The 16994-nt window shown below is 44.0% G+C and overlaps 1 protein-coding gene across 2 annotated transcripts in view; it reads right to left on the bottom strand.

Moving 5' to 3' along the window:
- The window catches only part of SKI (SKI proto-oncogene), a 146083-nt gene extending 129637 nt beyond the window's left edge, over positions 1-16446 (bottom strand). The window contains exon 1 of one of the 2 annotated variants that reach the window (XM_030537640.1): positions 15337-16446. In XM_030537640.1, coding sequence (XP_030393500.1) covers positions 15337-16248 — 912 coding nt within the window. In that variant the 5' untranslated portion in view covers positions 16249-16446. The remainder of the gene's footprint in view (positions 1-15336) is intronic. The other variant, XM_030537641.1, reaches the window with a different exon arrangement.
- Positions 16447-16994: the final 548 nt, after the last annotated feature.

Here is a 16994-nt window from a genome sequence, read left to right as displayed (position 1 = left end):
ATGACAGCTCTACAGCACAGCAGGTTTTTCCAATCTCTGTGCACTGGAATTTGTGACCGATACTTTGGAAGTGTAAAATTATCATTATTTCCTAAACTGTGTAAGTTCTAGTCTTTTGCAATGGTGGCTTGAAATGGTAAAAGCCACACACACACAAAGAGAGACATCTGGCTTATTTATCTCAAGGCCGAAGAGATTAAATCTATTGCAGTGATTCAGATCTCACACCAATGTAAATCAGGAGTGACCCTCTTTAAATTGATAGTATTACACCAGCATAAAAGCAATGCAAAATGAGATCAGAATCAGACTCTGCAACTCTAAATTTTCCTGAAAAATTAGTTAGCTAATTATTTAATTACTTGTGCCCTTTAATCATTTCCCTACTTACACCACTAACCCAAGAAGACACACATTAATTCAGAAGGAATGTCAATAAATTCCTGCTGCGCTAAGGACCCAATCCTGGAATGTGCATAACTCCAATCGAAGCCAACAAAGTTGGACCCTAATACCCTAAAACTCCTAGAACCAAATTACACTATATATAATGCTGATTTCACCATACAAACCAATGTAACTACCTTAATTTCAATGGAGTTACTAAAAATTTACATGTGTGACTGGGACTAGCAGCCAGCCCCTGGTATTTACATTTTTATAGATAACAGAAGTTGAGTATTAAAATGATAAAAGTTATTTCTAATATACAAAGGCTTCTCAGGCCAAAAAAAAAAAAAATAACCAAACACCACAACAACCGAATTCAAATAGTGACTCGCCAGTCATCATTATTAGTGTCTGGTTAACCAGACAAATATAAAAAGACAGGTATGCACATTTTATTTAAATTGTCCTTTCTGAATTTAAACCTGTCTCCTGCTGATCTGATGCGAGGGAGTGATGACTGCAGAAGTCAGCAGTGTCAGGAGTAAAATTTAACTCTCCCTCTTCCCCCCAGAATTTTATGGAAACTTTATAGATCACAGAATTCCAATCACTGGCACAAGGAGAAGCCTTGTATGTACTACTACTCTCTCCTCTGACTTGCACTGTTTTACACTAGTAGCTCCATTTATTTCAGTGGGAGTTATTCCTGATTTACACTATTGTAAACTAAATCAGAGTCAGGCCATCTTGTCTTTTTATACATACATACATACATAATGAACCAGCTCATTGGGCCTGATTCTAGTCTGAGCAGGAGTAACTCCACTCAAGCAATAAAATCTAACGGTACATTCATGGGTGTCTAAAATTATAAAAGTTCCCCCCATTCCTATTAAACAAAAGGACGTTGCCTCCTTTAGCTCATTTTTAAAAGCTCCTGTAAAGTCTGAAATATTAATATTCTCCCTCAAAAAGCCAGCAGCTGCTCTGCTAGCCTGTGACACGGATGGTTTTGTTGAACACTTTTTTTTTTTTTTCCTTTTTGGTTCAGTGTGCTTTGCATAAGAAACAGGACATTCCCCATCCATCCCCTCCTAACCTAACAGGGACCTCACTTCCTCCCTATGAAACAAGCAGCCCATTCAGCAAATGGGAAATCCCAGGATGCACTGGGGTAGAACAGCTAAACAAGAAGCTTGGGGGGGAAAAAACGAAAAAAGAAGTTTGAGTGTGTCCAAATGAGCAGAACCGAGCTGGTAATTGTGACGTTGCAAACTAGTAATTGAGGATGTGGATCTGCCATGCCAATCTTTCAAAAAGTTTTCCAAGGAGGCAATTCTGGTCTTTCCCTACAACAACAGCCCACAAAAGAGATAGTACACAGCAGCAGCAATCCACTGCCAAAATAGAACCACTGATAAATAGCCAGACTGGCAGTGTCCTCTATAATTACAGAACCAGATTCTGCAGGGTAAATCTGGCGTAACTCCATTGTTACTCCACGATGTCCCCAAGAGCAGAATCTGACCTATGGAGCCTCATGGAAAACTCTGAAGAGCAGCTGCTTTGGGCTTCCCCTCCTCCCCCCAAATCCTTTTTATTTCTTCAGTTTGCATAAAAACAGCTCTTCTCCACTCTACATTTCTTCTCTAATGCTTGCTTTGTGACATCACAATTGTCTCCACAACAGCTAATTGTGATGTCACAGAGGATTCTGATTTCAGATGGGGGAAAATAAGCAAAGAGAGAAGGAGAGGGAGCTTCTAAGCAACCAAGGAGCTGTTTTCATGCAAATGTCATAAGGAAGAATACAGCAGCATAAAGAGAATGGCTTTCAAGTCTGCCATGAGGAGGATCAGCTGCTCCTTAAGCAGAACAACATAAAGGTTAGACCAAATGTATGGATTCTGGGTCTGGTTGATTGGTATAAATCCACTGAAAACAAAGTCGAATCAACATAAAATTGGAGAAATGCAATGGTGAATAATGCCCTTTAACTACTGTGATCTTACCTGTTAATTTTTTGAAACTTAAAATTACAATATAATACTTTCATACACAAATTCTGCTCTCAGACTGAAGTAAATCCCAGTAACCCTAGTAAATCCAGTGACTCTTGATTTCCAGCAGTAACTTAAGAGAAGAATTTGACACTCAAACTACAAACCACTGCTGAAAGAGGCCCAACTTCTGAAGCTGTTCAGCAAATTCTGCACTTGGTTAGGATGGTTTAAATCTGGATTAATTCCATTGATGTTGCTGGAGCTACTCTAGTAATACAGAACAGAATTTTACCCAACGTCAGTTTGCCTGAATTAAAGCAAGACGCTTGACCTGGTTCTAATATGACAGAGGGGTCTGATTCAAAGCCAGCTCAAGTCAATGATGGTGTTTCCACTGACTTCAACTGAACTTGGATCAGACCTTAACACAGTTTTTATACCGGCACAACCTGACTGATGTCAGTAGGGTTTACTCCTTATTTACACTAGGCCATAAGTAAAAAGTGAATTAAGGATCCTCAGAATTTGGCCCAGCGAGAACTGCGCTATTTAAAGTACCACACCCTTTTATAGGTGAGACCTGAACGGCAAAGATAAATCTTTTCCATAACTATCATATATCTTCATATACTGATACAGTTCACCACTGTGATTCAGAGCCCAGATCTTTCCTATACTTCCAATACAGCCTGTGTCATGTTTTAAATCTTTTCCATAACATTATCTTTCATCTTGAGCAGTGAAATGCTAAACTCATAAGAAAATAAAAAGAAGCATGAAAATCTGTACTATCGCAAATGCTCCAAATGCCAAGACTAACTTATTTCTAAAAATTAATTCAACTCTTTCATTTCTTAGCTGCAGGCCATTTGTTGCCACTCCTTTTTTCCATCCAAACAAAAGACGAAAGGGATGACTCAAAGGAACTTGAATTTCAAGCTAAAGCCACAAAGCACTGAATGCTTGATCTTAATATTAAACAGGTGTGCAGATGCCATTCATTCAAGACTCATCACTGCTGGGGTTTGTCTTTTTTTTTAAACTTGAAAAAGCCCTGACTTCCTTAAAGACACATGGACAAATTCGATTATGACATAAGTGGTGGTATAAGTCACATCTTGGGCGTAAGCTGCTCTGAAAATGGGTGAAATTTTACAGTATTGCCAATTCCAAGCATTCAAAAATCATGACTCAGCCCCCTAAAACTCATGAGGCTGATTTTAAAAAGTCATTAGATTTGGGATTCTTTTTCATAGCCTTTTGGTTTTTGAACCATTACTGGGGTCACATTTTACAGCCTTTCTCCACAACCACGTCTAGAAATTTACTTAAAAAAAAAGTGGAGGAGATTTTAAAATAGTCATATGCCTCCAGGAGCTGAGGCTTTGAGAAAACACCAAATATTGTGAGTCTTACACCCTTTGCACCTTTTGCACACCCACCGAATGCTAAGTTGATACAAGTTACGCCACTTTATCACTTACACCCATTTTATAATACTCTTTACTGTTGAACCTGGCGCAGAGATCTGTGTGGAAGATGTGCCTACCTCGTCCTCAGTTTAATACCCTTCACTGATTTTGCAAAAACTAAACTCCTGTGACAAAAGAGGAAGGCAAAAAGCCAAGTACAGCTAAACTTTTGCTACAGGAATTCACGGGCTTATTGTACGGTATGTTTCTTATTAGTGACAAAATGGGAATAATGGAATATCAGTAATGGACCTCATGCTGCAGTCTGTACTCATTTATCCTGATTTTCATCTCACTTATGTCAGATTTGCACCATTGTAAATTAATTCATGCCAGCGTAAGAAGAGGACAACCAGGTCCATTGATTTCACTGGGAGTGCTGCTGGGTAAGGGATGGAGAATCAGGTCCATAATGCTGCTGAGTATTTTTAAAACAAATGCCTACTATCTTTGAACTCTAATACATTTATCAAGAAGGAAGACACAAGCATAAAAGGAAACCGCATCTCATGAATGCTAAAGGGACAAATTCTGATCTCAGTAACACCAGAATAAATCTGGAGTAACTTCACTGAAATCAATGAAGGCTGAAAATCACAGCAAAATACTGTCCTCGTACTATAAATTTTGCTTTTCAGGCCCATTAATTAAGGTGTTGATTTCAAGAATTTTCTTTTAATTTTAGGTTACAAACTAGACGCAGTGAAAGCTAAAACGCTTATTTTCCTGTTTAAATACACAGAGCTGATCAACTTTTTTTTTTTTTAAATAAAGGATACTTGTCAAATAAAACACCAAAACAACCTTAGAGAACTGTATCTTCCATAGTGTTGTCTTGCTTTTTTCCTTAAGAGTAATTGATGGTTTCCAGCGTATGCTGTAACAATAATTGTTTCAGTGAGCAACAGCATCACTATGCAATACGTACATTTTAATGCTCCACAGAAATGATTTAGTTAACTAGAAAGATGTTGCAAAAGCATCTGCAAGTTTTATGCATGCAATTCAAGACGCCCAGAGCGCCAATAACATACAGTAAGTCACTACTAGTAAACAACCAGAGACAACAGTGACTAAGGTCCCAATCCTGCAATGTAATCCCTGAATGGGCAGATCCTTTTGCCTGCCCAGAGTTTCAGTGAAGTCAATAAAAACAATGCGGAGTACTTGTGGCACCTTAGAGACTAACAATGGGACTCTGCATGGGTCCTGGGAACCACTGGCGCAGATCAGGCTGAAGTACTGGATCCAGCCAAATAAACACCCTATGGCTTGGGTCAGAGTTGACCTAAAAGATATTTTAGTTTCTTAGGGTACGTCGACACTACAATAAAACGCCTATGGCTGCAGACTCAGGCTCAGGGTCTAGGGCTGCAGGGCAATAGAATTGCCATGTAGTTATTAGAGCTCCAGAACCTCATGGGGCTGAGGCGGGGGCGCAAAGCCCAGGCTCCAGCCTAAGCCCAAATGTCTACACTAAGATTTTATAGCCCTGCATACCAAGCCTGAGTCAGCTGTCATAGGCCAGCTGTGGGGGTTTTACTGCAGTGTAGACATATCCTCAAAAAGTTCTAGCAACAGAAATTTCTCTCTCAACAGAACTCTTATCTGACAGAACAAGAAGCAATGGTCTCAAGTTGCAGTGGGGGAGGCTTAGGTTGGATATTAGGAAACACTATTTCACTGGGAGAGTGGTGAAGCTCTAGAATGGGTTACCTAGGCAGGTGGTGGAATCTCCATCCTTAGAGGTTTCCAAGGCTCGGCTTGACAAAGCCCTGGCTGGGATGATTTAGTTGGTGTTGGTCCTGCTTTGAGCAGGGGATTGGACAAGATGACCTCCTGAGGTCTCTTCCAACTCTAATATTCTATGAATCCGAGTGCTGGATTCCCACCTGCATCTCTGCACCAAGTAGCATGAAAGGTTTCCAGCCCAATGAAAACAAACAAGACAGTTTTCCACTAATCAAAGAAGTATCACAGAAGTCACTCCAAGCCCTTTCATTATTTACAGGGTCGGAAGCCTCATTCACTGGTCTCTTCTGGCTAACACCAGTAATAAAGGCAACAACTTCCGCATCAAAGCAGGAAAACCCAAAGACTGAGAAAAACTATGTGGTGGTGTTATTTATGATTTTAACAGCATCGTTGACATGTACTGCAGCTATACAAACACGTTGTGAAAAAGAAGAGGTCCCTGCCCAGAGAAGCCTCCAATCTATTGGCCCACTTGACTTTTCCTGGGTATTAGGGTCTGTTCTACACATACTCAGGGCCTATGGTAGACATAATGCAGTGAACGATGGAATTCAATTGGGGGTGGGGAAAGTGTTCATGGGAGAATGAGGGTTATAGCAGTAAAAGACATGGAACTGTTTTCCCTCCCAACGCCAGCAGATGTTGTCCAATTAAAGATGCAAATAAATCATTCTCTGCATTGCAAGTCAGAAAACAAACACACAAAGCTTTCTAAATACATTTCAGTTTAAACTTGCATAATTCTCCCAGTGGAGAAATCATCCTAAACTTATGCAATCCTTAGAAAGAGATACATTATTACAGCTTGTGTAACAATTTCAGTGCCACCCAGAGAACAGTAATCTGCATAAGGAAATGCAGACACAACCTAGCAGAGAACAACACACATACACAATTATATGTGGGGAGGGTGGTCACCATGGGGGCTAAAACCAGAGACTCCAGCTTCCAGAGCGACTGCTCTGTAATTGAGCTGGAGGGACTGCTCCCTCTGCGCCAGCCAAAAAAGTCTCTGTTATACTTAACCCAGACTTCCTAACACTCGATATCCTGTCTGCTATTCCAATGCCCTTACTCAATGTTTCAGACAGACATTACACAAACTGGCTGGTGAAAAGAGCTTGAGAAATCAAGAACCACTCCAAGTGAATGACCTAATTCTTTAAATTGATACCACTGACTGAGGCTGAGCAGAGGCTAAAGAACAAAGGTACAGAGGTGCAAGTCTTCCTAGCATACCACCTAAATCCTCCACAGGGCAAAATGGAGGACATACAAGGGCACACTATTAAAAATGAATAAACAAACATGTTAACAACCCAGCAATCTTGCTTGCAAGAAAAGGGGTGAGCATACCACACATTCTGAAGCAAAAGAAACATTACTGAAAAGAAAAGAAAAGAAAAGAAAAGAAAAGAAAAGAAAAGAAAAGAAAAGAAAACTAAGAAGAGATCCTATTCTCCACAAAGCATGTGCGAAGGTAACTGCATATAAATCAATACACAACAAGGGCAGGCCATTGTTTACTCTAAGCCTAAGGTATAATGCAGCAAAAATTACTTATGCACGTAATATATACTTGCGTATTTCCATTTACTTTAATGGGACTGCTGGGACTACTCGGTGTAAAAAAGAGCTAGAGAATCAGGTCCTTATTGAGCAGACAAGGTGATTATACAGCTTGTCGCTTTAATACTACACCCTCAGCCTGGAAAAGCCCGATTAGACGAGATAACAGCCAACCATTGACTGAGCCAATGATAAGAGCTTCACTCGTGGGAATTCCCATTGGTTTCAAGGGGAGTTCCATTACAGAACAGTGGCAGGAATGGGGCCCAAATTCGTATCAATCTGTGTTTTTGTTCTCTCATCCAAGAACAAGTAAAACCAATACACTTAGCTCAGTTCAGAAAGGCCATTGTCCATCAGCCAGCAGGCTTCCCCATAATTAAGAACATGCCCATTCCAACGAATTATAAAACTATATTTGATACCATCTGCATGCAAGTTTATGGTATCTACATTAGTACTGGAAAAAGTATGGCCCTTACTCCAACTTTTGAGGGGAGATTTGCTAGGCTCCAAAAATCTCTATTTAACAACTAAAATCTAAACACCTAACAGCAATCTTAAATCCCAATTCCTGCATGTGACATTGTCCTTTCTGTCTGAAGACAGAGGGACAATTTACAGCAGTAAGCACTATCCATCCCTTTACCTTTAGTAAGTGTTTTCACTAGCAGACCCATAGTGCACTTCTGAAAATGAAACCCCAATTTTGATCTGCATTTCCCAAAGCAGATATACTAAAGTAATAACACAGCTCCAGACTCTGCTCTCAGATGTAGCTAATGAGTCCCAGTGTAAATCCAGAATACTGTCTTCAGATGAGCTAATCTGGATTCAAATGGGTGTAATGAGATCAAAATCTGCCCCCATGACTCTAGGGCCACACTCTAGGATGGCTCAACAGTCAAAGTACAGGAAGGAGTTTGATACAACTACAGTATTTCTGTGGTTTGGGGGCAAATAGGCTTCAGTTACTTTGTCTGCTGACTGCATGAGTGAGAACTGCAAAACTAGCCCCAAACTACCCTTATGTCACAGAGACTTGGGATTTTTAATCTATAATCTGAGTTTAAATCTTTGCAAAAAAAAAATATTTAAGGAGCTAAGCGGTGGAGGGAGAACACAGGATATCTTCACTGAGCAATCACTGTTGCCCATACTGAATTTTATGCACTTCAATAATAATTTTCCAAGGTAAAATAACACAGTATCAACTCAATCCCATTATTTTCCAATCTCTATGCAGACTGAAGACTACTGTTTACCTTTTAGCTTGGAGCAGCAGAATGAAATGCAAAGATTTTGTGCCCCAAAATGTCAGTGTTTACTGCCCAAATTCAGAAAATATTTTAAAAAATGCATTAAAAAAACCCAACAGCTATGTTTGTTAATAGTCAAATAAATTTCATTTAATAACGAAGCCCACAAGTTCAAACACAAACATGCTAAACTATTACTTTTTTAGATAATGTTTCTTTATCTGGAGGTCAATTTGATTTATGTGCCTTGTCCAGCCAGTCAACCAAAATAAAGTAGTCCTATTGACTGCTAGTATTCTATAACTACACTACCTAGGAAGCAGTGTTATATAAGTCACCAGTGTTCATTCCTTAACTATTTTTCTTTTCCAAGAGCTCAGAGATAGGGTCTCTAAGGCTAAATCCTCCCATTTGAGACAATGATACAACTCCCACCGACTTCAATGGGAGTTGCATCTGGGCAAAGTACTATACTGTAGAGCCCAAAGCTTGCTACTGTCTTTGAAAAGAAGAATTAAATCTGGCTTAGACAGCACTAGGTCTGAATGATGCACTTTGAGATGGATTTTTATGTGTGATATCTAGCCAGAGCATGTGCCAAGCCACCAGTGCGAATTCCCACCATCAGACACGTCACCCTGCTAGTGCTGCAGACATGCACAATTTTTGACTGTGCAGAGTTGTGACAGAGGTCCTCTTCGAACTGGAATCAAGATCATGCTAACTACAACTGTGTCAAAACAACATTGCCACTTGAAATGTTCTATAGCATGGTTTCCCCAATCAGAGCAGACACGGATTTTTTATTCCTAAGAACCATGGTAGCCAAAACATGGTCTCATCAATACTAGGGTTAGCTTAAAACTTCCCAGAGTTCTAGCAATGGTGAAAAATGTAGCATAGATAAAGTGCAAGCAGCTGCCAGCATTTTAACCACTGTGTTGTCTAGACATGCTCTGAAGCCTAGTATAGACACCTCCAGACAGTGTATGGCAGGCTTTGGTAACGCCAATCTAAACACAGACCCCAAGAAAAAAAATATACCCTCACTGGTTAAGAAAATCAAGTTAGATCCCTGCCAGCAACAACCATGTTCAAATCCTAAGAAGTAGTTCAGATATTGGGTCCCTGCAATGTAGTCAAGACTAAACTGTGTTTAACTTTGTCCCAAAAGTGTACTGAAGCCTTGGACAGGTCCAAGTCCTGAGTCCATGAGCCACAGAAATGGTGAGTCAGAATAGGCCACAGAGAGAACAAATCTCTGCCATTCTAACATTGGGATTTTCCAAAGAGCAGAAGGAAGGGAGTTAGGCACCCAAAATCCCTGCCAAAAAAAATATCAGAGGTCTAACTTCAGTGACTTCTATCAGGGTGAACTAATTTATAGCAACTGAGAACAGAAGTCAGCTCAGAATCCTCATTTCATTATTTGCAAGATATTCACACGCGCATGCACATCTTACTTCTCAATCCATAACATCTGTAAATCAGTTTCCACTGCTGGGAAAAAAAATAGCTGATGCCTGCTTAAAACACGGACATCTCCACAAATACACAGGATTTTGCTTTAAGCTTGGTATCATTTTTGGAGCTTAGCTTCTGAGACGTAAAATGATACCAAGCTTAAGCTGTAGCTCCAAGCCATTGCTGATTTCTGCTTTGGTGGCCATCTTGGTTTTTATTGAAGATTTTCAAATAACATTTTTAATAGTCAGATAATGCAATGAGTCATTTCAGTGCTATATATAATAATAATGGGCCTAATCCTGCAGTCTTTAGGCAGGCAGAATTCCCCATCGACTTTTATCTAATCCATTTAGTGATGGACTAGATAGTAGTTTGGATGCCATTGCCTGGGCAGAACCACAAGTTCTCTATAGTGCATGTCACAGGCCATATATTCCTAGCAACTGAAAGAGATTCCTCTCTAGGTAGCAGGGACCTGCACCAGTGGAGCAGAAGGATCTGGATTTTATCCCTGCTGCCACTGTGAAGTTCTGGGTGGCCCTAGTGTGCAGCACAATGACAGCTGTGAAGTACTTAAGTGGCCACAGCTATCTTACAATGTCACTCAGAGCTGCATTATTTCACCGTGACTAATTTCTGTCCTTTGATTTGGCTGCACACTTGACCTGGCTAAACCTTACTGCAGTTGAGAAAGCTCTGTGATGTGGCAGCAGCGCTGGATTTGGAGGAACTGCTAAATAAAGTGGAAGGCCTACTGTGCTCATTTACATGTCAATACCCAAAATGCTACTTCTAGCTCACAGCGACTTCATAGAAATGCTGGGATCTGAGCCATGGGAATACTGCAGCACTGGTGTGTGTGGGAGTGTGCACGGATTTCTCTTATTCCCCTAATCTCTAATTCTATGTAGTTTTGCTAAAAAAAATTAAAAAAAAAAGTCTAGCTCCGAAATGCAAGGGGTGGGGGGATATTAAAGCATGATCAGGCTGTGCTCAGTTCAAAGACCCACAGAAAGTGTTATGGGGCAGAGGGACAGGATCCCACACTGTTCTACTGGAGACTGTCCACCAATCAAAAAAGATTAAAAGCCCTCTTTTGAGGCTTAAGTAGCTCAGACACTTTGGAGACATGTTGGCATGCAGAAAGCAGACAGATAGCACACCAGGATGGGGCAAGGACAACAGCCATGGAGCAGGAGAGATGGGGATGGCGATATAGGCCTGGCCTATACTGGCCAGAGGATACCATGGAGGTCTCAACTGAAGTAGTGTGTCCAGTTCTGGGCACCCCACTTCAGGAAAGATGTTGACAAACTGGGGAGGAAAAAAAAATCAGAGGAGAGCAACAAATATGATTAAAGGTCTAGAAAACGTGACCTATGTGGAAAGATGAAAAAAATGGGTTTTATTTAGTCTGGAGAAGAGAAGACCGATGGGGGACATGATAACAGACTCCAAGCACATAAAAGGCTGATATAACAAGGAAGGTAATAAATTGTTCTCCTTAGCCGCTAAAGATAGAACAAGAAGCAATGGGCTTAAATTGCAGCAAGGGAGATTAAGGCTGGACATTAGGAAAAACTTCCTAATGTACTGGGACAAATTAACTAGGGAAGTTGTGAAATCTCTGTCATTGGACATTTGTAAGAACAGGTTAGATAAACATCTGCCAGGGATGGTCTAGATAATATTTAGTGCTGCCTCTGTAGAGGGCACTGGACAAGAAAGCCTATCAAGGTCCCTTCCAGTCCGATGTTTCTATGATTCTATGCAACTACACCAAAAGAAACCATGGCTCTCAATTTATGGAACCCATTTTTGCAGTTCTGGAAGTTTTTAAATCTTAGTTCACAAAACCCAGAACTTGGCCGCCCTGGTTTGAAAAGCTCCACTCCAGACACAGTGGGAGGGAAGGGGGAGAGAACAAACTAATGGAGAAAAGGAGAAGAGACTAGGACACACACATAAAACCAAAGGAAGCGGCAGGAGACCAGGAAAGGAGCAGGGAGAACAGAAAACAATGCCAGGAGGAAATGGGAGAGCAGGGGCAGAGGGGGAGAAACCAGATGACAAGGAGAGTCAGAAGGGGCTACAAGGGCAAAGGATGAGGGGAAACAGGAAAGAGCTTAAGAGAAGAGGAAGCTCTGGGAAGTGGTGGGAAGGTGAAGGTTAAGGGTGGAGTGTATGCAAAGAAGCTCACAAGTCAATGCAGAGGGAAAACAGACCAGAGATTAAGGAAATAAAAAGGAATAAAACTAAAAAGAAAAGGGAAGGAAAAAAAGTGACAGACTCGGAGGGACTTGCTCTGCTGTGCTGCAGAGTTCAGAGCTTCCTCAAATCTGTGGCTTTAACCCACTGTCCCCTGCATGAGGCTTTCACCTGCACTGCAGCTCTAGACCAAGCCACTCCTGGGAGGAGCAAAACCACAGACACCACACCTCCTTACACAATCACACAGACAGACATATAGCACACTTCATACAGTCATGCTGACAGAGCAGCAGAGATACCTCCACCCGCAAACACCCCAGAGACTAGCAGCACACAGACCAACACATATATCCACAGACCCATCATGAAACTGAGACAAAGTAATTCAACCAAATCACAAAAGGCACACATCACACATGTATATGTACACAAATGGATGTCTGACAAAACAAAGTGACACAAGCACACACACACACACACACACACACAAAAAAGCAAGGCAACACAGACATGTGCTTCACACATTTATCCACAAACAAGCACCACACACACAGCCAGAGAGACACACAAACATGCAGGCAGACAGTGATAAACACAACCACACAAAGCCAGAGGCAAGATCTTCCTTTCATTTCCTTGCTGAGGTGACCTAAAATTTACATTATTTGCCTCTGGCCACAGTCTAACAGCCCTTGAGCTAGACTGAATCTCTCCATAATTATCTGCAAATGCTACAACACAAACGACCTTAACATATGATATCCCGTTGGCTACATCTGATGGAAAAAGGCTGGAGAAAAAGGAAACATAAGTGAACTAAGGCAATTCCAACACTCTATCTGGTCTGCCAGGTAAGTTGTTGACAGGGTCTCTTCAAGACTGCACTGTATTTATACAGGAGCCCTGAAGCCAACTCAAAAGCCTTGAAACTTAGCCCAGTTCTGCACAGGAACTGAGATAAAATATTCCCCCTTCTCCACCCTATCCCCAGAACACACGGACACCACCCACCCCTTACAATATTGCATTTTGAAAGCCAACACCCTGGGAATTTCATTGCATAAATGCATTTTGGCAAAATGTTCCAAAGTAGCCGCTGATTATTTAATATTTTTGATGCCAAAATTTTAAGTGCCCTTGATCCTGATTTGTCAGAGGTGCTGTGCACCTTTCCCACAGCCTCATCTGAAGCCAGGAGTGCTCAGCGCTTTCTGAGAAAGTGTAGTCCCTTTTGGGGTGGGATCTCAAGTTGGGCTCCACCCCTAAAAAGAAAAAAAGTCAACAAATCAAAGCACCCCAAGTTCAGTAACCACTTTTGAAAAATGTTGCCTCTTGTGTCTAAACTTGTCGTGCTCCTCCCTCCACCTACCTCCAGTCAAGCATTCTGGATATTGCTAAAAACAGGGTAAAACTCCATAAAAACCATTGTGAGGGGAAAAAATGACACCACTTAAGGTTCGAAATTCATCAAGTGAAAGGGGTCAGCTATGGAAATGGGGTAGGGAATCAACCAATATGGGACTGACCCAGGTAATATTCAAAACACACCTTTCTGGGAGTAGGAGAGGGAAGTGGGGAGAGGTGGTCTGGGCGAGATGCCACAATCATAGCAAGGTTGCTTCACCCCAAAAATCCTGCTTCCTCAGCCTCACAACCTCACCCCCTCCTGTCCCCCCCTTCCCCTCCCCACACATCCGCAGACAGTCAATCCCACCATGCCATCTTAGCGCATGATTAGCAGTGGACAGACAAGCCATTAAAAACACATCCACCTCCAACTATGGCGATAATGTGGCTCATTACAGCACAACACTGCCACAATGGCTCTGACCCTCCCGCTCTGGGGAGGGGAATTGAGGAACCAGAGGTAGGAGGAGTCTAGTTACTGATTTAAAAAAAAGAGAGAAAAGCTAGAGGTAAGAAGCTGAATTAACTGGGCCTCCCAAAGATAGCTGGGCCAGGTGCAGCTTTGTGTGCACAGCGCTTCATAAGTCTGGATATTTAAAAAAGGAAGTTAAAGAGAGAGAGTGTTTAAAACAAGCATTTGGGAAGTGATGAGAATCTCCCTGCCCATTCACAACAGGCTTTAAATGCTTCTCTTTGGGTTTGTCCCTAGCATTGTGCACCCTGCAACTCCAGCAACTAAAAATCCCCAACAAAATAAGACAAAACCCACCCAACAAGCCAGTGCAGCAGAACTCAAGGGAAGGAGTTAACTCGACTTTTCCTGTTTGCCTTTTTTTTTTTGGTGTGCGTGTGGGGAGGAAAGGGGGGTGAACAGTGTGCTGCTCATCCCACAGTCAATTACACCACCGCCAGTGAGCCAGACATCCTGGTGTCTGCGAGGAAGTTCTCAGGGCCCTGTGGCATTGCTGCCCATTGATCAGGACTGGTGCCAGGGGCCACCAAGGCCTGCCACCCACCCACACGCTGGGGATTCAAGCTGCTCAGACTGAAAAAAGAAAAAAAAACGCAACCTAAAATAAATGTGGTTTAGCAGTCTGGATGGGAAGAGTCAACACCGCATGGCGTTTCTTAGAGGCTGCTGCAGTCGGCTCTAGACAGACTCATTCACTGGATGTACACAAAATCCAATACACAAAAGCCAGTCTGGTCGTAGGATTCAGACAATGTGCACAGTCTTCTCCGTTCACACGCCAGTCGCTAATGCAGGCTACTAGTATTGTCAGAAATTTTCCTATGCACCCCTGTAACCAGTCACATTTCATTCCCATCGACGCTTGGAGATCATTTCGTCTCTGTTCCCAGACCTGTTCAATTTATTAACACACACATCAGGAGGGGAGTTGTATGCATTTCTGTAAAGAACAAACTACTCTTGTTATCTGTCCTTGCCACAGCTTCCATGCTTCCCCATTCAGGCTCTGACCCCAAAGTCCTGGCCTGTCTCCCAGTGAAAGTATGGGGGGAGCAAGGGCAGCAGGATCAGGCCCCTAGTGTACAATTCAAAGAAGACACAGAAAAGTAGAAGTATTTTAAATAAAACCTAAAAGGCACCAAGAACAATTTAAGCCTACAAGAAAGCAAAGTGCAGTTTCTAAGAACGCTCTTCCACTTTGATTTCACAGCACGCTTAGACCCCTGCATGCCTTTGAAGGCAAAGGGGCCACCAAAGATGGTTACCGGGAGATCCCTGAAACTGTGGACGAATGTCCCCACCCTCGTCCTCAAAAATCAGGTGCCACTTACCCTGGGTGCTTTTCTCTTGTATTTGTTGCTGTAGTCAAATTTCTCCTTCATTTCATCCAAGAGCTGGCCCAGCCTTGCTTTCTCCTCTTTCCCGGTGTAATCCTGGCTGAGGAGGATATAGGACCTCCAGTTCGCCGAGTCAAAGCCCCAGTGGCAAGTCCTGTTCTCCAAGGATTTGTGCGAGTGGACCACAAATTTGTGAGGCGGGTACATGAGCCTGCAGTCCAAGCACTGGATGCAGGCAGCGCTGGGGTTGGTGTACAGCTCTGGCACGAGGAGTCCCTTGCACTTCCCAAAGCACTCGTGGTACACCTTGAAGCTCTTCTCGGTGAGCTCCAGCTCGATGGTGCTGGAGAATTCCTTCTTGCAGTGGGGCGGGTAGGTGCCCCCGTAGAGCAAGGCATTGCAGAGCCTCTCGGCGTCCGTCTTGGTGATGAGCCCGCAGGAGGGGGCCGAGAAGGGCAGGATGCCCATGACTTTCAGGATCTCCAGCTGGTCGGCCGTGCACCTAGAGCAGTAGATGTGCAGCTCGTCGCACACCGAGTTGATCTGCTGCAGGGAGAAGTCCCTGAGCACGGAGTTCAGGATCTGGGGCAGGCAGAGCCGCTTCTCCCCACCCACCACGAAGCAGGAGATGGTCTCCCCTTCCAGGATGGTCTCGCACCGCTCCGTGGAGCGGTCCGACGGCATGAAGAAGGGGCCCGGCATGACGGGCGGGGGCTGGATGGGGGGCAGGTGGAGGACGGGCTCCGCCGGCTCTTTGCCATTGTCCTTCTTGTACATCTCCTGCGCCCAGCGGGCGGAGAAGGCGGCCGGGCCACCCAGGGAGCTCATGGAGCTCAGGTGAAACTGTTCCAAGGTCTTCTGCAGCCCGGGATGCGGCTGGAAGCTGCTTCGAGTGACAGTCTCCATCTTTCAGCCCCTCACCACCCCGACCGACAACCAGAGAGAAAGACAGAAAAGCCCCGGGTCCGACTCCACTAAGCCCGGGGCCAACACATGAAACCGCCCTGCCTCGCCTCCGGGGTCAGCCGGCCCCCACCCCCCCTGTCGCTGAGTGTCCCCGCGGGGCGCCTGTGCCCGGCCCCTTCCCTCCGGCCCGGGGGCACTTGCACCAGCGCCGAGTCTCCCCCGCTGCCCCGGCGGAGCAGAGAGTCGAGCCGGCCACCCTCCCGCCTAGCACACCGGGCCCACCCCCGCCCCCCACGCCTCCAGCACGCGCTCTCCCGGCCGCCCCCACCCCGCAGCACAAAGCAACCCCCCCGCCCCCAAACAAAACCCCAGGAAAGTCCAGCCCCGGGGGCTCAAACGCGCGCGGGCTGCGGCTCTGCGGCGGCGGCCTCCCGGCTGTCCATATCCAGCGAAGCCAAGGGGAAGGGGGAAAACACAAAAAAAGCCTGGTCCGTGCAAGGAGAGGCAACAGGGGAAAAAAAACGTTGCACTATTTTGTTTGTCTTAAAAGCTGCCCCGGCCGCAATCTTTTGCACTTCCAAAAAAAATACTGTGGCGGAGGGGGGGCTGCAGACAGAGGCGGGCTCCTCCCTCCCGCTTTTCCGTGCGGTCCCCTGGCTGGCTCGGGAAGGTTTCCTCTGCTTTCAGTTCTTGCTTTGCTTTGCCTTGCTCCCTCTTCTAGCGGGCTGCGGGGAGCTGCAGGCAGC

Source organism: Gopherus evgoodei, chromosome 18 (genome assembly GCF_007399415.2).
Source record: "Gopherus evgoodei ecotype Sinaloan lineage chromosome 18, rGopEvg1_v1.p, whole genome shotgun sequence".
In the NCBI taxonomy this organism is placed as follows: Eukaryota; Metazoa; Chordata; order Testudines; family Testudinidae; genus Gopherus; species Gopherus evgoodei.
Note: the sequence above shows the minus strand (reverse complement) of the source record. Positions and strands in the feature narration are given on the sequence as shown.